We start from the raw sequence: 26,660 nt of genomic DNA, 5'->3' as shown, positions 1-26,660 counted from the left end.
TTATTAACCAATTTGACAATGTCATATTTACAGGTTTTCCCATTCAGTTTTGAAAAAAATGCACTTCTTATTTATAACACATAAAACAGATAATTTGTCGGACAAGTAAATTTATTGTATTTTTTTAATTTTAATTTTTTTTTAATTAATTTATTTATTTATTTTTTTAGAAAAAGACAGAAATATATATATATATATATATATATATATATATATATATATACAGAAATATATATAATGTTGGTGTTGTTGAAATACGCATTGTATAAGTGAATTTATTTAGAAACTACTGCTATTTTTTTTTTTAAAGTGTTATTATCTAACAGACGCTCTTCTGTTCAATAGTTATATAACCACGGTGTCGTAGATGGGCATTTCAACGGTAGTCGATGCAAGCACCGACACACTGCATCTCCAGCGTGACGTTTCCGTTAGTTAAGATAAATTTCAAGAGTCCTAATTATTCTAAGTTCTTCTATTATTGTTTTTCCTAGAATATCGGCCCTGCAAGCACTTGACCTGCAGTATTTGTTTGATCTAAACAACTATTAGTGAATACTTGTGTAATAAAGCCTTTTAAATTACAGCGCAAACTCTATTAGCTGTACGCTACATCCTGTCCCGGACCGTATTTATAGCGAGAGCACACGACTACACCAATAACATACAGCATGCGTGCCTTTCTGAGATGTATTACTCTCATAGCAGTATTCCAAGGACGGGGTGCTTTCGTATTTGGTGGAGTTATTAATGGAGGTAAGTGAAATATATCATTTTAGATTTGACATGCTGATATGCATTTTAGCCGACAACATCTATGTCATTTCTTAAGCGACGATGGATGACGAAATACATGTATAACTTAGAGAGGAAAAAAAACCCAACAAACAACAACAAAAAATCAAAAAAAAAAATCTGTAACTACAGGGAAATCGAAGTCGAGAATGAAAACTTTATGCGAATATGTACATAGAATTGCACAAACCCAGCTTTAAAACTCAGACAGCTGTTTCGTATTTTCAAAGCAAATTTTAAAACGTTTAACGACTTTTCAGTTTGATAATGTATTTTTCTGTAATAAGAAATAACACCAAGAGATCCCAATGTTGTTCTCAACGATATACTGGAATTGAACTGCACCGTCAGAGAGGGTTCTGGATTTGATGCATCAGATTTGATTTGGAATATACATGGAGAGAAAGCACATCAAAGCGAAATGTTTACCCTGGACAACCGTACTCTCCAGCTGAGGAAAACTGTCACCACCATAGCGGATGAAGGCACTTACTCCTGTGTCAACGAGACTGGGGGGTTTGTTAGCGCAACAGATGTTATTGTTGAGTGTAAGTCTTGATAAAAAATAGAATAAAATAGAGATGTGTAATCCATTTTATCAAAGCATCACATTAAAGTATTTACGTGATAAGAGGATGCTCTTCGAAAATTCAAACGTGGGGGTGTAACCCATTAAAATGTTGAGATGCAGCCCATTGCGTACCCATTTTTCTGGTATCGTTTCGAAATAGCAAAGGTTTTATTTCAATATATCAAGTGCTTATCTGTATACTTTAGATTCCTGTCTGATATATTTGTATCCACATATTGAAATTTTGTTTTTACATTCCGTTTCCTATTTTTCTACGACCTAAGTGTGAAATAGAATTAAACAAACGATTGATTAAGATCATAGTATTCATGGTTAGTTTTATTACTTTGACTATATTTCATGAATGTGAACAGCATATACACGTGCACACCAACATTGATGTGTAATATTAAATTCTTCAGATGTGGCCGTGCGCAATGTATCAAACGTTGCCTGTATTGTGGATGAAGTCAGAGAGGAACTTCGTTGTGAATGGAAATTAGGGAAATATAATCACGAAAATTATCTAGACATTAAGCTTTTCGCGTAAGTATCCCCTCTCTCTTTAGGATCCATACTACTACATGTAATGGTTTAGAACACAACCCCATGCATCATTTTTAGCATAAATACTAATTCGTGTTGGCCAAATGGCATTCATTAATTAAAATATATATTTTAACATACCAGAATAAACGTGATCGATACAACGTATAATTTTCTCGCACCTGTCCAGTTTTAACATTAATCTGACTATTATTTCAGCAGATCTAAATAAGGTAAAATCTTTTTGCAGGTCTTTTGATTCTGGTATGAATGCCATAATCTGTCCTAAAACACCCAAAGAAAATTGTACATGGACCTTAAGGGACGGTGACATATTTGCCTTTCTAGTCATCATCATGTTGGATATATCAAATAAAATATTTGGAGGTGCAATCTCAGAAACATATGAATTCACCAATAAAGAGATATGTAAGTAAATTCATTTAAAGCAATATTATATATTTCATACTTTATATGATAATGATCTGAGTGGTGTATTAAAACAACAAAACAAGCATTTCAACAAACGGTTTATATTTGTATTTTCCCAGAGCATGATCAATTTCAACCCATTTTGTCACAAATTATCTTAAAATGCACTGGGTTTTAATCAACGGTCTTAATTCAAAATTAAACATCTCTCGGATAACAAGAAGACCCTAGTAGCTATTTATACAAAACATTTTAAGACAAGATTTTTAATGAGAGATTTCAGACATGCACACATAAAGTTATATGAAATTTCATGTACTTATACACAATCACAAATCTTTGAAGTACCCGGTTGTAAAATGGTTTTACGTGAAGGAGTTTATAAAGGAATCTACCTCCTGATAAGATGATACAATGGTGTAATTCAAACAAGACACCCCCCCCCCCCCTCACACATCATTATTGTTAATGATCAAACCTCCACACAAGATCTATCCATTTAGAGCAGTCAGTTTCCATGTAGAAAACTTGGAAAGTCCATCTGATTATGTTATGCATTGAATGAAAAGAATGTTTCATATGAAATGCGAAAATGAAGCTGAGATGTACAGCAATCAACCCGAGTGGAACAGCGCTGGTTACATTGTAATTGTCCCGTTTGGTTTCACTGTATTTGGGCAATAATTGCAATTTTCACAAAGTAACTATAAAAAAAACCCTGTGCATATTTGTGATTGTGTAAAACCAATAACAATGAAACTGAATAGGACATGATTAATTGTCCCTATTGGTGTTAGAATTTAAGATTACTCGTATAAACAATCCTCGGAAGTAGTGATGATCTAAACACTTTCACAAAAAAGTAAGAACGAGTGGAATCGCATAAGAGATTGAACGGAAATTGTTATTGGTTTTACACAATCACAAATACACATTTTTTGATGGTTACTTTGTGAAAATTGCAATTATGGCTAAAAAATAGTAAAACATAAGTTATTTTACATTCAATTTGATTTTAATTAATATTAATGCATGACTATTACTTCTGTTTAGTTATATAAAAGTTTTCATTTATTTCCGACAATTGATAAAGGGGGTTATATATTTTCTTTAATGAATGTAAAGTATTTCTGCTTTGGTGTAATTTTGATTGTCTCCATTGTTGTGATTATCTGAATTATATACTTCTTTACAATTTTCGTTTTAATTGGAAATTCCTGGAGAAAAGCTCACACCTGGGGGTCACAACTACACGTGTCTTTAGCACACTCTATCGAACGAAAAATCTGTATTTCATTTTTCAAATACCGGTTTATGAAAACATCCCCAGGTTATTGAAATTCGAAACCAGTACACCACCAAGGCTTGCATGATGGGAAATTTCCAACCTAGGCTGCCATGAATAAGAATACATTTAGCATCCTGAAAAAGAAGCCCTGAATAGAAAATTTTCCGTACTAAAAATTGAAATAAATATAGGAGTATATACTACCAACACATGACATAAAATGTTGTTCCATAATCACATTATTTCAATGATACATTGGATAATTTCAGAAATCCCGCATGGGATACAAAACACACTAGGGTATTCTTAAGAAGACTTATATAAACACTAGAAGTTTGACATTTCATGTCTTCTTTGAAGCTTCACAAAATAAAGACCATTATTGCAGCATTGCTTTCATGACAATGCAATGATTGTTTATTGTTTAAGTGAAGTTGAAGCCAGCTGCAGGGATCCAATATGAAGTGTTGACTTCTTGTTCCTGTGTTAATCTGACATGGAGCCCTAGAAAAGGCAACTTGCATACCACTACAAAGATAGTCCTTAGCTCAAAATGGAACACAAAAACGGTAATAATGATAATAATTATTTATATACACAAGTCTCTTTTATTGGAGTAAAATTTACTAAAGAAACGCAACACCTTTCTTGAAATATTTCGACTGTGTTACAGCTCTCTCTCTCTCTTTCTCTCTCAATATTGTATTGTTTATTGGCTTTAAGCCTTACGGCTCATCAGCTAATACATATTCAATTACAAAGTATAAACAAAAAAGATGTATACAGTATGAAAAGTGGAGTGAATATTAGAGGATGGACATACATGAAGAGAGTTATAAGTCAAGTTTACATAAAAAAGAAACCAACAAAATTAGACGATAGTTTGGCTAGAGCGTAAGAGTAAATCACTTTTTTTACCCAGATTACAGAGTTGTTTTCTATTATGAATTGACATCAATTGTACCAGTTTAAACATAGAAGCATGCGACCAATAATACTTTTTTATATATGCAGATCTGAGCTTTTTGTACAAAGGACATATTAAAATAAAATGATATTCGTCCTCAATTTCGTTCAAATTACAAAATTCACACAATCGATCTTGTCTTTCTGTGCCATTATATCTACCTTGTTCAATTCTAAGCTGGTGAGCAGACAATCCAAATTTTGCCAAGTAAAATTGAATGGTAACATTATCAATAAGGTGTCTATACAGAATACATTTGGGTGAATTATCAAAACATTCATCTCGTGACTGCATTAAGTTGTCAGTTAAACGCTGTTTGGGTCATTCTAGAAATAAAACTTCATTATTAACATAGTGGTTAAACCATGCACCACCAAATCCTTTCGATAATAATAAATGCTTAACTTGGCAGCGCCAATTTCAGTTCTTGTGATTGTAAATCAACATGTCATCATATATAGATTGAAGAATACAATTGTCGGTTTTGATAACTTTCAACCAGTATTGAACAAATTTTATCATACGTAACTTATACATTGGCACACTCTCAATATAAATATAAACTGTTGTGTGCGCAAATAATTCTGTGCTTTCCGATTGGCTGAGATCCAACAATTTGGGTACATGCAAATAGAACATTATATTATATATATAGGGGCTTTCGAGGTAAAAATTACATTTGGATTTTACAACATCGGATCAAAAATAAATTGGGAATCTTTAAATTGATATGATTATTAATTTGGTCTCTCAATGATCACGTGTGTCTCTACTCTCGATTGTCTTGAATGTACTGGTAATGGTACGTGATACGCACATCACAAGCTCATGTAAGGTGTTTTTATGTTAGTAAACATGGTAAAAATGCCACGAGGTTTGGTGCTTTACTTATATGGTAGTATCAACAATCATTAAGCTGTGACATAGTTTCTAAATAAAAGGTCCCAGTTTAACATGTGACAGGAGTTAGACACTCCTGGAGCACTGTGTATAAAATACCCCCCCCCCCCCCCAAATTGACGAGGTTCAACAACCTGTGTTTTTTTTTAAACATCAAGGAAAATGAGAAAAGTCTTGAGAATCGTAGTCCTGCAATATACACATTTTCAATATCTGTACAGAGGCCTTGGTTTGAAAACTGAGAAAAGTTGGATGCACAAACCATGTACATGTACCCACTTTGTAATATTTCCAACAACTTCTTGTTTTCTTTAAAAAGAAAGAGGGGCCTCCGAGGCCGGGTGATTAGAGCATAGCGCTTAAAAGCACACGGCCTCTCACCTCTGGTCGGCGCGGGGTCGAATCCCGCTCGCGCCGGTAAGTGAGAAAGTTTCCCAGTTTAATTTCGGAAGGTTGGTAGTCTCTTCCCAGGTACATTGTATCTGGGTTCTCTCTTCAACCAATAAAAACTGGGCGCCACCAGATAACTGAAAAATTGTTGAGTGTGGCGGAAAAACATCAATCAATCAATCAATCTTAAAAGAAGAAGGAAAAAAAATACCATGCAATATACTACATGTGATAGAGAGAAGGTAGACGTTCAAAGCATGTACTCTCTATGCAATATTTCCTAAAAGATGACCAACCAGTGATCTTCTCAGAATTTGAGAAAACCCAAATCCTTGCCGTATGCACATTTTCTATGCTGATACAAACACTGAGTAAAATAAGGTCCTAACTTGTAAACCGTGGAAGGAATTACACGAATAAACCTCGTACCCTCCATATAGCAGAAAACAGTTAAACCGATAAAGTCATTAGTGGCAGAACTACAAGAGAGATAGGCAGGGATTACAATTCCAACATTACCCATAAAGAAGCTACAGAGCAAGGTTCAACTTGATATGTGAAAGAGAAATGAAAATAGAAACAGAAAACCCCGACTAGACGAATGAATGAACGGACGTACAGACATTGCTGTACATAGTGTGTCCTGTCTAAGACGGACATATAAAAAAGAAGCACACTATTCACTTCGCCCTCCGAGTATGGTGTTGATATTAAAATATTTTAAAATGATTGTATAGTACAGTATTGTATTACTATCTCTTTCTCTATCTATCTTGATACAATAGGTGATAGTAAACAGCACTACAACAGTGATTTGTGACCTCATTCCGGCTTCTGCATATCATTTAAAGCTTCAGCAGAAACCCACCAAGGGTTTATATTATAGTGACCCAACTGAAAGAACATTCAACACTTGCATTACAGGTAAGGAAGATTCATTTTCTTCACATTCACACCTGTCTACAGATATTGCTCTGTATCTGTCAATCTTATGAAATTTGTGCCGAAGAGCCATGATATAGACAAAACTAAAATTAACCTAATCCGTGAATATTGATATTAAAGAAACTGATGAAACATATGAAATATGTCTTATGCTGTAGTACATTTCATATGGTATAGTGAATTAATTGCAATGTTGAATTATTTCTCATTAAATTGGTTAATTTCAGCCCCATCACAGGGACCCCTTGTTTTTCCCAGTGGCTTTTCAAGTGATAACCATCCATGTGAGACTCCCGAAGGAATGCGTAACATTACACTTTATTGGAAGGTATAACTTAAAATGTCTTTACATATTTAAAAGTACTCTGTACTCCTGAATAATTAGCTTATACTTGGCACTAAGGTTGTTTATAACCAGACAATGTGCTATACCCCAACACAAAGGTCATTTGGTTAACGTAATGGTCATTTTACTGCAACTAGAAATATTTGTTCCTGTGATAATTTTATCATAGAGAGACATGAAAATCTCACACCTGGTACAACAATTGTTCCCTAGTAAAATACTTTTCCTGGCCGTAATCTAATTATGAGCACCTGTGCCAGGTCAACGTATCTAAACCCAAAATGGAAATAAATGTTTGGGTCACATCTTTGTAATTGAGAGACATTAGAATCTCATACTTGGCACGAAGGTTGTTGGAGACTAAAAGCAATATTAGTATCACTTGTAAAAAGTTAGAAACTTTCTTCTGGGTATTAAATTTGTAAAGGATGGATGCGTAGCTATAATCAGCATATGTGTTTATCGGCCCTAAACTAAGTTAAACGTCACCTTTAAAACGTTACACATATATTTTACCATGTCATACATTTATAACGAAGAAAAAATTAAATTCAATTTTCTTTTTAAGCATAAAAAATGTCGGGCATCCAGTCGTCATATTTCAGAAGATGCACTCTTGCACCATTAACATGCAACATTATGCAATACTCAGATAATCATTATGGCCCATGGGTCTCTCGTTCTCATAATTGATTTATATGCATTGCATTGAATGGACTTCGAATCGGTTGCTTAAAAAGCCCGATATGATTTAGTATACAGTAGGTATATCAATACTACACAGACACATTATAGTATTGATTACATGTACATTAGAATGTGATTTGTGAATGACATTGAATCAGTTGACCAGTGTTTAGTATAGAGGGAAGGTAAGAGCAACGTAAGACGAGGACTCTCTGTGTCCCACAACGTAAGACGAGGACTCTCTGTGTCCCACAACGTAAGATGAGGACTCTCTTTGTCCCACAACGTAAGACGAGCACCCTCGGTGTCCCACAACGTAAGACGAGGACTCTCTGTGTCCCACAACGTAAGACGAGGACTCTCTATGTCCCACAACGTAAAACGAGGACCCTCTGTGTCCCACAACGTAAGACAAGGACTCTCTGTGTCCCACAACGTAAGATGAGGACTCTCTGTGTCCCACAACGTAAGACAAGGACCCTCTGGGTCCCACAACGTAAGACGAGGACTCTCTTTGTCCCACAATGTAAGACGAGGACTCTCTTTGTCCCACAACGTAAGACGAGGACTCTCTGTGTCCCACAACGTAAGACGATGACTCTCTTTGTCCCACAACGTAAGACGAGGATTCTCTGTGCCCCAAACGTAAGACGAGGACTCTCTTTGTCCCACAATGTAAGACGAGGACTCTCTTTGTCCCACAATGTAAGACGAGGACTCTCTTTGTCCCACAACGTAAGACGAGGATTCTCTGTGCCCCAAACGTAAGACGAGGACTCTCTGTGTCCCACACTATTCACCTCTATTTCAAAATATCTAAACATTTGCATACGTTTTGCTTTGAAAAACGTTGAACACACGTTTGCTTATGTACCATTTTAGAACGAAAGCTGCATATTATACTGGTGTACAAAATATGTGAGTTTAAGAAGTAAACAAGAATGTGTTATATAATTTTTGAAACAATTGATCACTGTTCGTTATCTTCACCTTTCATAGGTTACAAATTTGTCAATGTTTGACCAGCAATGAATTTTGAATATGTCATATGGGAAAAACGATACTCATTTTGAGAGACATGATTTGTTTTTAAAAAATACTGATGTAAAGTCTTCCTACAGGGGTCCTTTAAGGTCTTTATCCTGCCTTATTCTTACTATGGGGGTCCTTTAAGGTCTTTATCCTACCTTATTTTTACTATAGGGGTCCTTTAAGGTCTTTATCCTGCCTTATTCTTACTATGGGGGTCCTTTAAGGTCTTTATCCTACCTTATTTTTACTATAGGGGTCCTTTAAGGTCTTTATCCTGCCTTATTCTTACTATGGGGGTCCTTTAAGGTCTTTATCCTACCTTATTTTTACTATAGGGGTCCTTTAAGGTCTTTATCCTGCCTTATTCTTACTATGGGGGTCCTTTAAGGTCTTTATCCTACCTTATTCTTACTATGGGGGTCCTTTAAGGTCTTTATCCTGCCTTATTCTTCATCATATTCACTCATTTTCCAGTGTTATATTGAATACATTATTTCTTATACTGTTATGAATTTACAAGCGTTGACGAAGTTATTACGTGTAATTATTCATACAGTGTGGATGTTAGGATTTTATGTAACACCACAACAGAACATTATTGACTTGAGATACAAATGGTACACAGACTAAGTGATTGTAAATAAATACTTATCAAATGTACATGTACATAAAATCATTGTTTTTGTAGAAAATTCCTAAGAAGTTTCAAAATGGTGAGATATTGAATTACAGTATCATCTCTGATAGAGTAAAGACCAAGAGATTTTATGGAAACGAATCATCAGGAAGCTTCCCTTTTCCCTGTGATGGCCGCCGTGTTTTAAACGTCACCGGATGTAACTCTGGTGGTTGCTCCCCACACTCATCTATCACTTTACCAGATCATGATGGTACAGTTTATGTAGTGTAGATACTGAACGAAACAAAATTCTTGACAAAAGTGAATCAATAAAAAGAAATGGTTAATAATTGTTTTCGTTATCAAAAGTAGATTATTATGTCAACTTTTCTACAGAGCAATTAACACTTTGAAACTTTTTGTACTGAAGAAAATGACGGAATAACTATTATTATCTTTTCAGAATTTCCACCACCAGACTATTTGATAGTGGAAGAAATAGATGTTAATGAAATATATTTGTTTTGGAATGACACGCAAGATATGTCAACAATTCACATTGTTTGGTGCAAAGGCAAAGCAGCCTTACAAAAGTGTCAGGTATGACTTTCGAGCATTGACTGAGTTCAGTCCTGACACTTGTTCAGAACAGACGTTGTTTCTATTGCCCCATATTACACTCGATTATTTCAATATGTAGACGCTCTGTTTGTACTCAGCTTTGGTAGTTTAGGTTTAGTACTATTTTGCATTTTACTTTTATCTATTTAGTTTTGATAGTTTTAGTTCCTATGTAAATATTCTGTCGTCCTGAAGAAGTGACAATGAAGTCAAATACATACGGATAAATATAAAAGACAATTGGGAATTGTCAAACTTTCGGCGGTTCTTCGGATGAGACCGCAAAAACCGACAAAGGCCTTAAGTGCCGAGCACAGGTCTAATTTTTGCAGCCGTTCACCGGTATTGGTGACATTTCCATATGCGTTTAAGATTCGTAAGCCGAACATTAAACAATACAAAACCAATTAACGCTTAGATATTTTGAAAATAGAAAGGGTTTGGTGTGAACTGCGGTGCTTCACCCCGACATACTTGATATAACGCGTTTCTTCCTTTAATCACTGTCAAATCAACAGGTAAGTATCTTCGTGTTACATTGTATGAGGTTTCATTTGTCACTCCATGATATTCACAGTCAGGATTGACAAAGATGAGGATTTCATTGTCTTGAATTAAATCATATAAGGAAACACTACAGACTGAAAGGTGAAGATAACGAACAGTGATCAATCTCAAAACTCCTACAAGCAATACAAAATAGAAAGTTGGGCGAACACGGACCCCTGGACATACCAGAGGCGGGATCAGATGCCTAGGAGGAGTAAACATCCCCTGTCGACCGGTCACACCCACCGTGAGCCCTATATCCTGATCAGGTAAACGGAGTTATCCGCAGTCAAATCAGTGTGCCAAGAACGGCTTAACAATCGGTATGAAACACGTCAGACAGCATTTGGCCCAATGATAGGTTGCATTGACGAACTAGACTGTTATAACGACCATAGAATTTGCGAATTGCTGACTTGAATCGAGACTGTTGAAACCCCTGTACCATCAACTTGTTTGTCAGTAGCTTACTTCGATTTAAGGTTAAGATAACGAAAAGTGATCGATCTCAGAACTCCTATAAAGAATACAAAATAGAGAGTTGGGCAAACATGTCCCTGGATATACCAGAGGTGCGATCAGGTACCTAGGAGGAGTAAGCATCCGTTGTAGACTGGTCACACTCGCCGTAAGCCGTATATCTTTATCTTCTTTGCAAGAACAACTATGGTAATGTATAGAATATACCCTCGCATGTGGTGCAAATTTAGGTTTGTTCAAACCATGTACATATGTACTCTAGGTTGAGGTTGGGCCACAAAAGGAAATTTTGATTAGTGCGTAAAACATTCCTCGAAAATCTTATCAATGAGTACACTTTGACACGTATGTCAAATTGATATACGTTATATACATACAAAAATTGTTCATACCATCACCATTTACAGCTACATGTATGCGGTGACCATAAGTGTTGTTCAGTTTTGCATAGCGATATATTACAAAAAAATCCTTTAGAAAACTTTGCAAGTGTGCAATGTTTCAAAATTGTTGACACCCTGACACCTAGGATCAGGATGGTACTATAATGCGTAATTAAAGTATCACATTGGAAATACAATTCCTCGTGAAAGTGTTGTGATCCATGGGCGTTTTGCATTTTCCCCATTATACTTCATCCGCGTTAGAATAGGCCCTCAGTACCACTTGCTTGTTGTAAGAGACGACTAAATGGGGCGGTCTTTCGGAAGAGATCAGAAAAACCGAGCCCCCCTGTCACAGCAGGTGTGGCACGATAAAGATCCCTCCCGGCTCAAAGGCTGTAAGCGCCGAACTTAGCCCTGGATTTTACAACCCTTCACCGGCAATGGCGATGTCTCCATATTTATGAAAACTTCTCGAGAGGGATGTTAACCGGTATAAAACCAAACCATATATACTTCATATACTACCATAAAATGTTTTTGACAGGTGCTTATCTTATTTAGGAATGGTAATTAAATGTGTAGAAACCTTGTTTTATCATACCTTTTCACGTTCATACAAGTTGAAATTTCATTGTAATTTTTAGGATGAAATAAACACACTACCCATCATTTCATCTGGAAATGGCGCAATAGTCAAGAGAAACGAAATAAATCAATCCTTTGATGACGTTATATTTGGTGTTGCTATTTCTAATGGGACCGGCATTAGTACTGGAATTAGATGGCAAGAGAGATGTAGATATACAAAAAGCTTGGGTAGGAAACTGGTCTATATAATCAACTATTTAATGGATATCTTTAGGATAATTCTTATAAAGTTTTAATCAATGTAAAATATTAATATGTTTCATGTCTTTAAATGAAACATATACATGTCTATCTTCACATAGTTTGATTTAATACATAGGCCCTATACGTCCATAAAATGTTCAAAGTCATTTTTTGTAGATAAGGTTTGTAAAATTCATTTAAATCTGTTAAAAAAAAAGAAACCACAATGAAATGCAAGGAAATGTTCATAATGTTTATCTAAAGTGATTCAGAAAAAATATGAATTTGACATTAGGTATTTCTGAAATAGGATATTCTTTGATTGCAGAACCAAGGAAGCCAAAGAATGTGCAAATTCTTCCAAAACCACCAAACGACAGTCTAAACGTGCGATGGTCTGCACCTAGATGTGACATGTCAACTGCACAGAATGCATATGTTCATTCGTACAAAATAGGTTATTGTCAGTCTGACGAGCAGGGTATTTGCAAACATACAGGTAGGAAGTTATTGTTTGTAGCAAGATTTATATTATAAATATGTTCAACAAAACTATGAAGATATTTAAAGTATCAGAAAGAAAGGATTTTTGGTAATTTTTTTTTGGATTGGCATGTCTTTAAATCTATTTTGAAGAGAAAGAATTTCCGGTTCCTTCGGACGGAGTGACGAGCTTTACAATTAGAGGCCTAGAAGCTGAACAGAAATATGGCGTTTGGGTTATCGCTGTGTCTTTAACAACAGAAAGTCAGAGGAGTGATGTTATTATTGGAATTCCAAAGAATGATGGTAAGATATCTGCAGGTGTACATGATGTTGAACAAGTTGATGGTGCAGGAGTTTCAACAATCTCGTTTAAAGTAAGCATTTCGCATATTCTATGGTCATTATAACAATCTAGTTTGCAAATACAACCTATTTTTGGGTAAAATGCTGTCTGACGTGTTTCATACCGATTGTTACGCCATTCTTGACACACTGATTTTGACTACGGATAACTCCGTTTACCTGATCAAAATATAGTGCTCCTCTTGGGCACCCGATCCCGCCTTTCGTATATCCAGTGTCTAACCAACTCTTTATTTTGTATTGCTTGTTGGAGTTGTGAGATTGATCACTGTTCGTTATCTTCACCTTTCATGCTTCACTACAATTGTGAACTGTCTCGTCTCTTCATCAGTTGTCACATTATACAAAATCTAGTTATGGAGTCTTTAGACTACGATATCTACGGCGCCTTTTGATGATAAATACTAGCATACAACCTATGTACACGTTATAAAAGCCCAAAATTCTAACAGTCCTTACCGGAATAAGATGGTCCATTTAAATAAGTGCTAGTCGCATGGAAGGCCAAGATAACCAACAGTGATCAATCTCATAACTCTCACAAGTAGTACAAGATAAAGGCAAACATGGACCACTGGACACACCGAGGTGGGATGAGGTGCATAGGAAAAGTAAGCATCCCCTGTCGACCGGTCACACCCGCCGTGAACCCTATGTCTTGATCAAGTGAACGGAATAATCCGTAGTAAAAACATAATCGTAGATAATCAGTGTGGCAAGAACGGCTCAACAATCGGTATGAAACATATCAAATAGCATTTGACACAATCATAAGCTATATGGGCAAACTAGATCATCATAACGACCATAGAATTTGCAAAATGCTGACTTTAAACGAGACTGTTGAAACTCCTGCATAAATTATGGGTTGGGTATACATATTTGGCTATTATGTATACCTCTTTGCCTATTGGGTATACCTCTTTATCTGTTGGGTATACCTCTTTGCCTATTGGGTATCCTCTTTGTCTGTTGGGTATACCTCTTTGTCTGTTGGGTATACCTCTTTGTCTGTTGGGTAGACTTGTATACCTATTAGGTAGATTTGATCTAAAGCCTGAAAGATGACTGTCTGTATCTGCACTAATTCTGTTATATATAATAACAAGATATAGGGCGCATGACGGGTGTGACAGGTCAACAGGTCATGCTTACGCCTCCTAGGAACCCGATCCTACCTTTGGTGTGTCTATGGTACCTTAGTTGTTCTATTCGTAATTTTGTATTCTTTATGGTATCTTTGAGATTGATCACTGTTCGTTATCTTCACTTTTTGATAAAGTAAAAGAATAAAGAACTGATGGTTATTTGTCATAGCTTTGATTTTGATGTTGCCTTGGTAAACCTTAACATGAGTAAACATAGACATGTACAATATACATTAGTTTCAATATTTAAAATAAACATGAGTTCATTTTGAGAAACCTTGCATATCATTCTAATTATTATAAAGATTAGAACAGATTTTCATTTCCTTGAATACTTGCACACTAACAGTTTAATCTTTTCTTATCAATCTTTTTCAGAAAAAAAGAAATTAAATCTCGTCTGTTCTTGTACGACGGTCTAGTAAAGCAAACATTTACATTGATTTGTCATATTTCGAAAGTAAAATGGAAACCACAAAGTGCATATTAAAGTAAAGCAGACCATCATTTGTGATAAGAACAATCCCTTACATCCACGTTTTAGGCATTTAGGCATTTACCGTGATGTAACCTATTTCTGTGTATGTCAAGTCAATCCTGTATTCTGTACATACTGTATGTTTCTGTTGTTAGTTTTTATTTTATATGGTTTGTATGTTGTATATCAGTTATTGTTGACGCATGCGTGTCGTTGCTTTGATCGTAATCAGCAGAAGCCGGGGGTTCCGGGTGTGTATCTTTAATTTGAATGTTGCACGAATTAGAATCTACATGTTCTGTGGTATGAGGAAATTATTTATACTGTGAACACGACCAAGTGGAATGGATTTAATCGATTCCATTTTTAAAACATTGATTTAAACCAGTTTAGTTAGATACTGCTTTAATACAGTCCAATTATATATTGAGATATCCAAGATATATTTTTTATTTTATTACCTTATCCGTATAAGATAAAAACTTCAATGGACATCGTGGGACTGATTGAAAATCATTGATTATGAAATAAATTGAAATTCATGGAAATCTGAGATGTTTGATTGACATTTTAATGTCCTGAAGCTGATTACACTGATGATGTCATATTTATGATGTGTGGGCAATGGGTTCAAAGGAGCCAAAATACAATTGTAATAAAGTATGTGTTGTTTCCTCAAGTAGTTGCTTTTTTTCTTTCTTTTATCACTGACTATATTGTTGTGCTGTATCTACATATACCATTAGTATTAATGTACTGTACATCTCAAGCTGGGTGACACTTACATAAACTATAAATCTGAATTTAATACTACATTTAAACTCATATCATGTTGTAAATGAAAAGTGATGCAACACACAGATAAATAGAATAAATATGTAAGACCCCCCCTCCCCCGAGATTTTACACACACGCATACAGTTACACAGAGGTATGCTTCTGTCCAAAATTAATGATTTTTGAGGTTGAACTTCTCAGAAATATCAAAGTGTGACTTTTGATAAGATAAAATAGAGAACAAACCACTTCGTCGGACGGATACTAGTGTATTTGTTTTGTACGTCGGAAGGCGGATGCTTGTATATCTGGAGTGATACAAAAATACCAGATATTCCAATATCCTTCATGATTCTAATTGTAGCACTAGTGCTGGAAATTTACATCTTAACTTAAATTTTGTTTATCTTTATATAACAAAATTATATGCAGTAAATATTCCTCTGAAATTGGATGAAAATCTATTTCGATATACCATGGACTTGTCAAGGGAAGTAACTCTTGTCAATCATCCTTAAAATAAAAACCGTTTTAATAATATATGAAAAATTATCGTTACCCCAAACTATCAAGAATGATGATGACATTCAAAGAAATGTAAAAATGAGAGTTATCTCCCCCGAAATTACATGTACCACTAACATATTTTGAAGTGATTTATTCTCCAAAATATTTTTCATCCCCTTAATAGACAAATTTATTAATTTCTACGTAACCAATCTAATCAAAAATACATGTGGCTGCTCGATTCGCCCTTTTTATGTTGTCACATCACAAGCAATTTTATCGTTTAGGTTCGAATTTACTAGTACAGAGTAAGAATATGGTTACCCAAGCTCGCCGATGCAAAAAATAACAAACCAATTGGTAAAACTTATACGGTACCAATTTTGATGCACCAGATGCGCATTTCGACAAATAATGTCTCTTCAGTGATGCACAAACGAAATGTTTGAAATCCGAAATAACAATGAAGTTTTAGAGTTATTATAGGGAAAAACAGTGTGCCAAAAAAAGTGGAGTCAAATTCGTCTAAGGATAAGAGCTATGCATGAGGGAGATAATCCTTAATTTTGAAATGAATTTCTAAATTTTATAACAGCAATTAAATATACACTCGTATTTTCAAGCTAGTAATGGAAGTACTTAGCTACTGGGCTGTAGAGACCCTCATAACATATAACATTCCAATTTGCCTTCAAGTATATTGTGATTGAATAATATCAAACAATATTACGAACAAAGTTCATTCGGAAATTGCAGGGATTAATAAAGAAAAATGCCCATTATGTTTTATTCGAGCGTTACCTGGACCCTGAGACAGTACTTCTAAGCAGAATGCATGTGGATATGAATTGTAACAAACAATTACATAAAATGTGCAACATTAAATATCATTTTAAGTTGAATTTCTTAACTCAATTGATAAATCGAAGTCAGTAATAGCTCCAATCGACTGAAAATTGTAAAACTGTCAACCTTTTCACCTTTCACAGCCATTTGGACTGTGCAAAGAATTACTTAAAAGGACTTACACTCGTTATTATAAAACGTCAAATAATTGTGCTAATGTTGTTTGGATGAAAATATATATATAATAAGAGCTGTGTTTCTTTATAAAGACTTCTTTATAAGGACTTGCAATTAACATTGAACTATGGTCAATAAAAATCAATTTTTGAGTCTCTAAATCGTCTTTAATCGTTTTGAGTAAATAAAGGAACTAATCAAAATGCCTTTGAGAAGTGAAAGAGCAGACAGGTATATCATTTTCAATCATTTAGAGCTATTACAGACTTAAGTTTATGAATTGGGGTAATAATTCTAACTTAAAAAATGATATCTAATGTTGCACATTCTATGTAATTGATTGTTGCAATGCACAAACATTATGTATAGTGGTATAATGTCAAGGTAAATTTCGAGTAAAAAATAATAGGCATTTTAATAACTCATATCTTTGGAAGTGTACAGACTTTCGGGATGCTCCTAGAGAGTAATGTAGATTGACTATGCATAAAAATATTGGAATAAAAACTAGAATGCTATATTTGGTGCATTATATTTTAACGGCGAATTTGAGTACCCAATATCCAGAGTTCAACACCTTTACTCGTAAATGGTAAATTCGAACTCGAGAGATACAATTGCCCGTGAGCGACTTTACAAAGAAGGAGCGGATCAAGGTGCTTACAGAACATTTTAAATGTATATGTAACATAAATTCAAGACCTACATTTCATGTTTCCATGCTAACCGTAAACATTTTCAAGTAAAATAATGATGGTTAAGAAATGGATTGCACACTTTAAAACTTAACATGCTCTCTGAAAATGGTAGGCTCGACAATTATGATTTGTTTGTAATATTTCCTTTGCTATTTCCCCCTCCTTTCTTTTGATGAAGCTGGAGTAATTTCTGTTCATAAAAACATACACGAAGGAGACTAATTCCTATTGAACATCATTTTGTAGAAGAAATTATAAAATGGTTTGTTTTCTTCCTCAGAAAAATTGTGGGATTTTGGTAGATAAAAAGGTGAAGATAACGAATAAATTTACAAACATTCTCGTATGCTTTTGAAGTTATATGTATGTGTATATATATATATATATATATATATATATATATATATATATATATATATATCTATATATAACATATGGTTCTGTGAACATATATATGTGTTCAACGTTGAGCTGTCACAAACAAATAAGATAATGTTCTATATGCATTTCAAATCGCTCAATATTACATGTTCTATATATTTAAAAGGAAGATATAAAGGAATGGACTTTAGGGTGTTCAGAACTAAATGTTACAATGTGATTTTGAATTATCAGAATGTGAATATTTTTATTTGTTACAATTGATATATTTATCTCAATTTCAAAGACATTTATGTATACTGTGCGTCTTATTTTGACTTTACTATGTGAGCTCTCAAAAGGCATTGATGATAAAGTTAACCTTAATAGTAATCAATGTAAAACTTATACGGTACCAATTTTGATGCACCAGATGCGCATTTCCACAAATAATGTCTCTTCAGTGATGCTCAACCGAAATGTTTGAAATCCAAAATAACTATGAAGTTTTGGAGCTAAATATAGCCTAAAACAGCGTGCCAAATAAGTGGAGCCAAATTCGTCCAAGGATAAGAGCTATGCATGAGGGAGATAATCCTTAATTTTTAAATTTATTTCTAAATTTTATAACAGCAATTAAATATACATCCGTATTTTCAAGCTAGTAACGAAGTACTTAGCTACTGGGCTGTAGAGACCCTCGGGGACTAACAGTCCACCAGCAGAGGCCTCGACCCAGGGGTCATAATGTAAAACTTATACGGTACCAATTTTGATGCACCAGATGCGCATTTCCACAAATAATGTCTCTTCAGTGATGCTCAACCGAAATGTTTGAAATCCGAAATAACTATGAAGTTTTAGAGCTAAATATAGCCAAAAACAGCGTGCCAAAAAAGTGGAGCCAAATTCGTCCAAGGATAAGAGCTATGCATGAGGGAGATAATCCTTAATTTTGAAATGAATTTCTAAATTTTATAACAGCAATTAAATATCTCATAAATCATATTAAGAATACAAAATAAGAGTAGGTTTAAATACAATGAGTGTTCTGATTTGATACATGTAACGTTAGAATTTATAATAAAGCAGTCTGGTCAGTTAATATATTTCTAACCTTTGACCAAGGACTTGGTATATGAATCAATGAGAAGAGTATAAAACATGCATTGTATAAAATGAAGGGTTGAATTTACCAACAATTCAGAATTTGTATGTCAGTATGAAATAATATTAATTCTATACAAAATCATTCCAACTCCCTTCTTTTACGTTCCTATTCAAACATCTTGCATGCAGAATAACAGGATTAATATAAGTTTCAGAGCTTGTGTGTTAGTTGTAAAATAAATAAAGTTTTAAATAAATCGCTAGACATTTATTGATAAAACTTCCAGTAAAGTTCTTGGTCCAACAACGCAAGTCATTAACACATAAACAGGACCCAGTCCACATATATCACTTTGAAGATGAAAAAAAAACAAACCCGGAAGTGAAAATGTTCACCTTTGCTTTTTCATGTTAAAGGTATGATATAAGCTTTTTCTTTGAATCAAATTACAATCAACTGAAGATCTTAAGCATCTTGATTTTACCAAATGAATTATTTTGGATATGTGCACGTTGATATATAAAATATGAATATTCTTCATAAAGTATATATTGTGATGATGAAGGATATCATTAAACACTTTGGCAGTTCGATACAAATAATTAAACACGGACCCCTGGACATACCAGAGTTGAGATCAGGTGTCTAGGGGAAATCTAAATAAGGCTTACATATGAATCTGGTCTTGAGAATAGCATTTACGTTAATGTTAGGTGCATTGGTGTGCACTTGAGAAGGGGTATATCTACTTGCAACACAAAACAAGCATGATAATGAGCCTGCTACTCAACGTTTTGTGTCAGATATCCATTACATGCTGTTCTGAAATCGAAAATAAAATACCTGCATACCAGGTAATTCATGACAAAGATATTCTATGGCTCAGAAAACATGAAAATTATGTCAAATTTATTTCCTCATTTCCTAAGATAAATATAATGTGTCTTATCTTTTCCTCAACCACTCATCATGTAATTAAAGGCAGTACTATTGGAATTGTCTACGGGTAAAGATGTCTGTAAAACGTGCACTACTTAAAACGGTAGACTATACAAATTACCAAACTGGACACCCACGGAATTATGTCCCTTCCAAATTGTGAAATGTTACACACGTAGCCATGCCTGAAAACTTGGGATGACTATACATACATTGAATATGATTGTGTAGAATCCATCAATGGAATATGACTGATATTGTACATACTGTATACATTACATGTATCAATTTGACAATTATCAAATATTATAAAATATAGTTTATCAATTTATACTAAAGAAATTGCAAACGAAATGTATATATAAATAGACATTTTCAATTTGACGAGAATTTAGCTTTATTTTGTAGATTTGACAGACAGTGCTATAATCAGCATCATTGTCGGAGGCAGTTTTAGTTTCGTACTTATCATATCAGGCCTAGTATGCATCATAAGGTATGTTATTCCATATGTTAGTAGTGAAGACTAAATGGCTTCTATTATTGTTTTCCCTATCATTATGTTTTGTAAATTCTTTATTCATAAGCTGGTCATATGTTTTATTGGAATACATGATGTAAGTAGTAGGGAATGTCGTACCTCATCTCACAAGAGATCATCACGATATTTGTTTCCCTCGTTTTATGGCAGATACATAAGGAAAAAGATTGGTCTCGACGAAAACTTCCCTATTCAGAATATTCCAATTCATCGCTACAAAGATAATGTAAGACAATATGAAAAATTCTTATTTCAGAGACATCTGTATAGCATTATCCTTTAATATAAATATTAATTAAAGTAAATGTGTACAAGTTTATAACTCATATTTGATTTAACCTGATTATGTTTAATTCATATTTGATTTAAAGTACATGTACAAGTGCATGACATATGTTTTATAACACATATATTCCTTGTTCAGTCAGTCTTTATTTTCTTTTCAGATGAAAGAAAATGATATACATTCACAGCCAAATCAATCTACATACACCCAGTCTCATTTGATATCTGATGTAACGTATCCGAAACATTTTACTTTAAGATTTAATATGCATTTGGTTTTTATACCCCCGCAACAAGTTGTGGGGGGGGGGGTTATACTGGAATCAGGTTGTCCGTCTGTCTGTCCGTCCGTCCGTCCGTCTGTAGACGCAATGGTTTCCGGGTTCTAAAGCATTATCCTTTCCACCTATCGTCACCATATCATATATATGGACTACCCATGGGATGAAGATGTTCCCTATCGATTTTGGGGTCAAAATGTCAAAGGTCAAGCGCACTGGACATTGAAGTAGCAATATGTTTCCGGACTCTAAAGCGTTATCCTTTCCACCTACAGTTACCATATCATACATATGGACTACCCATGGGATGAAAATGTTCCCTATCGATTTTGGGGTCGAAACGTCAAAGGTCAAGCGCACTGGACATCGAAGTAGCAATATGGTTTCCGGGCTCTAAAGCGTTATCCTTTCCACCTACAGTCACCATATCATACATATGGACTACCCATGGGATGAAGGTGTTCCCTATCGATTTTGGGGTCAAAATGTCAAAGGTCAAGCGCACTGGATATCGAAGTAGCAATATGGTTCGGTTTGTCATGCCATTTCTTTTTTACACTCAGAAAAGAGGTAGTTTATAGCTATTACCAACACCCTTTGGGAGATTGGGGTAAGCGGGGGATATTCTTAGTGAGCATTGCTCACAGTACCTCTTGTTTTTTCTGTGATCAAATGTCTTACCGCTATAAATGGATTAAGTCATACATATGTTCGATGTATTCAGTATGATGAATAACAGGATTTGATAAGTTTCTAGCTACCTGATCCTGTCTAGTGCGAATAAAACCTTTTGTTCGTTTTATTTCGTATGTTTCCAGGCGTGATCAAAAGTGAAACTCTTTATTTCAGGATTTGGACATGTCCTATGAGAGGGTGAATGCAGTGCCCAATGGTAACAACGTGATGAGGCAAACAGACTCAGACGAGGAACTCAAAACTCTCTTAGTACCGAGGCAACTGAGCAAGGATAGCGGACACAGCAGCGTCTCAGTTACATCAGCTGTTTCGCAGCAGGACGAATCGTCACGAAACGACATGTGTAAGAAGTGCTGAATTCAGTGTCTTTGAAAATTGGTTTTGCTCTTCTATTCTCTTAAAGAATATGCATGTAGTGACTCAAGCCTGTCATAGGCTTAAGATTTGACTCTTGCTGTAAAAACTTATTCACGTTAAAGAGCTATGGATATCAATTAAATAATGTTTTTCATGAAAAATTGCAGATGTGGATGGACTTTTAAGACATCAGAAAGACGTACCAAAAAACTCCTCAACAAGAACTTCTGCAACAATATCAGGAAATTATCCTTTCTCATCTGAACAACGCGAAGAAACAGATTATGTCGAACATAGAAAACTGAATGATTCCATGTTGGGTATGTATTAAGATCTATTTCTGGATAAAACATTGATAAACAATTCTTTAAATGTACACTGTCCTTCAGAGGTTAACATTTTTGACTTGTGGCAAAGGTAATCGATCATAAATACATGATCATGATATATTGTTAAGGAATTTGGCTTTTCAGAAAAGGTTCTAATTATATTTAGTACTTGTGGATTCCATTCGTATTATCAAATCGTATTTCACATTATTATTGGAATGCACATGCTTAGCGTTATTCAGGACTTTTGAGTATCGTATTATGAAATCAAAAATGATCCATAATCGGCGTTGGCCAAATTCATGGAAAAGAATTATAATGAATGATTTACACGGGCCTTGCAAAATTTTATTGCAGTCTATTTCTATTAGAACAAGTGCAACGCTCACGCTTCAAATAATAATTAAATATATATGTACTCAGAAACGCAGTAGCAATGAACGAAAATATTATCATTCAAATAATCCTTTCATTTGTCAAAACAATTTGCTTTTGAACCCTGACAGATTAATATTTATTGGTCCTCCCCACAAGATGGTGATGGCTGAACAATATAACTTAGTAGGTGTGTTACGGACTGTCTATAGAAATGTGTCGTTTTGTGAAAGTTCATAGAAGGCTCAGCTTCTCAGTGACAAACCTAATAGATGTTTTGTTTTGTCCGAGAGCAATATCTTTAATGTGTAAATATGTATTGTATAAGAAAGAAATATTAAATTAAAAAGACATTTCGGACGCTATATTGCCGTTTGAATTGTTCCACTTGCCATCTAAAGATAGTTAGACGGCAATCACGTGGCGTGTTTTATCCAATGACGAAAAATCATTCGGATACGAAGCAAAACACATGGAAACGCTGCATTAGACCAATATACAAACCTTTATAAATATTATTACCATATCAATTCTGTCTCGAGTTTATTGTGAACCTATGAGATTATCAATCTAAGTTTGGCCTTCACTTTCTGCCTTAGAACAATGGGTTCCTTTTATATTATGTAATATATCTTAATTATTGAAAACATGTGTATCAAATGTAATTATCGCAACCTTATAAATACCGTATAAATTAAGAATACATTACAAGTTATTATCAATTAAATGCCATTCCATAATGTTTCATAATCCAGCATAAGTCTGTAATGTTATAGGAAATCAACAACAATTAACCAAAGTGGACAATGCAAGAAATATCGAAACAAATGATGACATTGGATGTCCCAGGAATAATTGTTTGCCAGATATTCCGATATCCAGAGGCGCACATTCTTTTGATCAGTACCAGATGAATGCAGAAGAAATGAAAATGCATGGTCAAGATTATCTGAAAGAAATATCCGATAAAAAGGAACATCTTATCAAAGGTGACGATTATTTCATTAATTCACAATCGATGGTTAATGAAAACAGTCAGCCTGAAAGGAAATATCTAAATAAGGTGGAACCCACTGTGCTGCCGAAACAGTCACTTTTAATGGAGGATTTCTCAAACACATCAATTACAATACAAAATGCGCAGTCATCCATCATGGAAGATGGATACGTTTCGAACACATCTTCTGAAATACAACATGTAGAGCCAACATTTATGGAAGATGGATATTTGCCGGAAGAAGGTTATTTACCGAACACATCAATTGCAATACAAAATGCAGAGTCAGTCGTTATGCAAGATGGATACTTGCCGAACACATCTTCTGAAATGAAAAATGCAGGACCAATATTTATGGAAGATGGATATTTGCCGAATACATCAATTGCATTTCAAAATTCAAATGGAAATGGAATAAGTTATCCTTCTTTCCCGACTACTGATTGTCGATCAAGTGCATTGGAAGATTATATCACCGAAGTACATGATATCAAGGAAAATCTTCCAATCAAAAAACTAGTCAGCGATTACAATCGTAATCATAGCGATTCAGTTGAAATCAATTCACTAAACAAAGTAAATGATAACGAAATCAATTGTAAACTTACTCCAGATGATGTGTCACCAACCGAAAGTCATCTAGCGTCAAAATCTCCTACAAACAATAACGAAATTCATCTAGCCTCCAAATCTCGTACAATCAATGGCAATCTTCGGTTTTCAAGTGCATCCGACTACACACAAATACATACGATCAATTCAACTACAAATCGCATCAGTAGTTCCAATTCTATGGAAGACTCGGGAAGATTAAGCTGCAGATTTTCCTCCAATACAGAATCTATGTCAGTTTTCGATGATCCATATATTCCTTTGGAAACTTTGCAACAATGACACCTGTCCTATTCAAAAATTGTAATTTGCATATCATGCTTCTTTACTTGTTTAAATCTTTGTGTCTTAGAACTGATTGATTTTCAGATTGTGCATGTTCATGTACACGTAGAAATGTCGTAACAACCAAGTTTATTTTGCGAAATAATGACGGTGATCTTCAATTAATGCACTAAAACAATGAACTGACACAATATTTGTAGATGGTTACGATAATGTAATATTTTATATTCATTTTTGCGAAATTATGTTGCTTACAGCAAAATCAATTGTGGATGTATGAACGAGCATGTGATTTGTTACCCGTTATCATGACTTCCAGTTTTAAATATATGAAAATGATATAATTAAAACTTGATGATAAAAGATTCTTTTTGTAATACATAAAATCATGAAATACTTGTGTACATTATTGGTATGTCAAGCAATAAAGGTTTTGAATTTAGAGTTGGTTGCATGATTTAATTATCAATTGTTAAAAGAGGTACATATGGCTGGTGGCTAAAGGGGGCTGGTTGATGAGTCAATACAATTGTAATGCTGTAATGATGGCAGTAAAATAAGTTCCCTGTATAGCCCAATAGGAATAATAAATCCAAAGAAAAATTTACTGTTGTAAAATTAGTAACAAATAATTGTACATGAAAGGTGAAGATAACGGACAGTGATCTATCTCATAATTCCTAAAATCAATATAAATTAGAGAGTTGAACAAACACGTATCCCTGGATATACCAAAGGTGGTACCAGGTGCCTAGAAGGAGTAAGCATCTCCTGTCGATCGGCCACACCCGCCGTAAGAATCGCCAGGTAAAATAGCTTTATAAGAAAAAGGAATCTCATAAACATCATACACTTTGTCATATAAAGGTTATTATTTGTTAATATCTAATTTATGCTTCGACGTTAGAAAGATTGCCACGGAGAGTTTGAGGCAGCCAAATCCAACACCAAATGAATTGAAACTTGTAATTTATTATGTAAATGACGTAATAAAGATATACTGTTGTATATACAAAATGCTGAAAATATATATGTAGTGGGTCAGGAGACTAGTAAACATCGGACATATCAATTTGGCATCATATCATGAAAGCTGACCCCCTATTTCCGGAAGATACAAAATATTGATAATAAGAATCAAAACATGCAAAATACCACAAAAATAGCTGCCTACAATGAGTAACAATTACCAATTCGATCCACCCACCCAGGGTTGGTTGTTGCCTACCTTTGTTTAGAGTAGGCAGCTATTTTTGTTATGGTATCAGGTACCTAGGAAGAGTAAACACCCCTTGTCAACCGGTCACATCCGCCATGAGCCTTTTATCTCTTATCAGGTACATGTAACATAAAAATTGAATAGGCATGAACATATTCGTACAAAGTGGTTTTTATATCAATGCTAGTGCATAAGGTAAAGTTTGATGTAAGCAATTAGTTTACTTCCTTTTAAAATTTCTAAAGGGTTCATGTCTCTACTGTCAGTGTTAGAGGTAAAAATAAAGGCGAAAACTCGCTTATCTTGATATCTTGCGGATGCAATTTTTGAGCAGATTCGTTTCATTGCCGCCTTCCAAGGAAGTCGGTATATAAAGTTGAAGTATTCTACAGTCTTTGGACAATACAC

The 26,660-nt window shown here is 34.5% G+C and overlaps 1 protein-coding gene across 1 annotated transcript; it reads left to right on the top strand.

Annotated features, from left to right (window-relative positions):
• Nucleotides 1-606: 606 nt before the first annotated feature.
• On the top strand, nt 607-25,477 carry LOC125668379 (interleukin-6 receptor subunit beta-like). The gene is made up of 18 exons (XM_048902504.2): nt 607-756; nt 1,083-1,343; nt 1,789-1,912; nt 2,163-2,341; nt 4,062-4,201; nt 6,675-6,813; nt 7,062-7,162; nt 9,588-9,789; nt 9,982-10,118; nt 12,199-12,370; nt 12,714-12,884; nt 13,022-13,174; nt 20,684-20,771; nt 20,967-21,042; nt 21,263-21,331; nt 22,232-22,421; nt 22,603-22,755; nt 23,916-25,477. Exons 1-18 carry the CDS (start codon nt 672-674, stop codon nt 25,028-25,030), a joined length of 3,555 nt encoding a protein of 1,184 aa, XP_048758461.2. The 5' UTR covers nt 607-671; the 3' UTR covers nt 25,031-25,477.
• Nucleotides 25,478-26,660: the final 1,183 nt, after the last annotated feature.

This window comes from Ostrea edulis, chromosome 4 (genome assembly GCF_947568905.1).
Source record: "Ostrea edulis chromosome 4, xbOstEdul1.1, whole genome shotgun sequence".
NCBI classification, from domain to species: domain Eukaryota; kingdom Metazoa; phylum Mollusca; class Bivalvia; order Ostreida; family Ostreidae; genus Ostrea; species Ostrea edulis.
The sequence above is the reverse complement of the archived record's forward strand: the minus strand, read 5'-3'. Positions and strand labels throughout refer to the sequence as shown.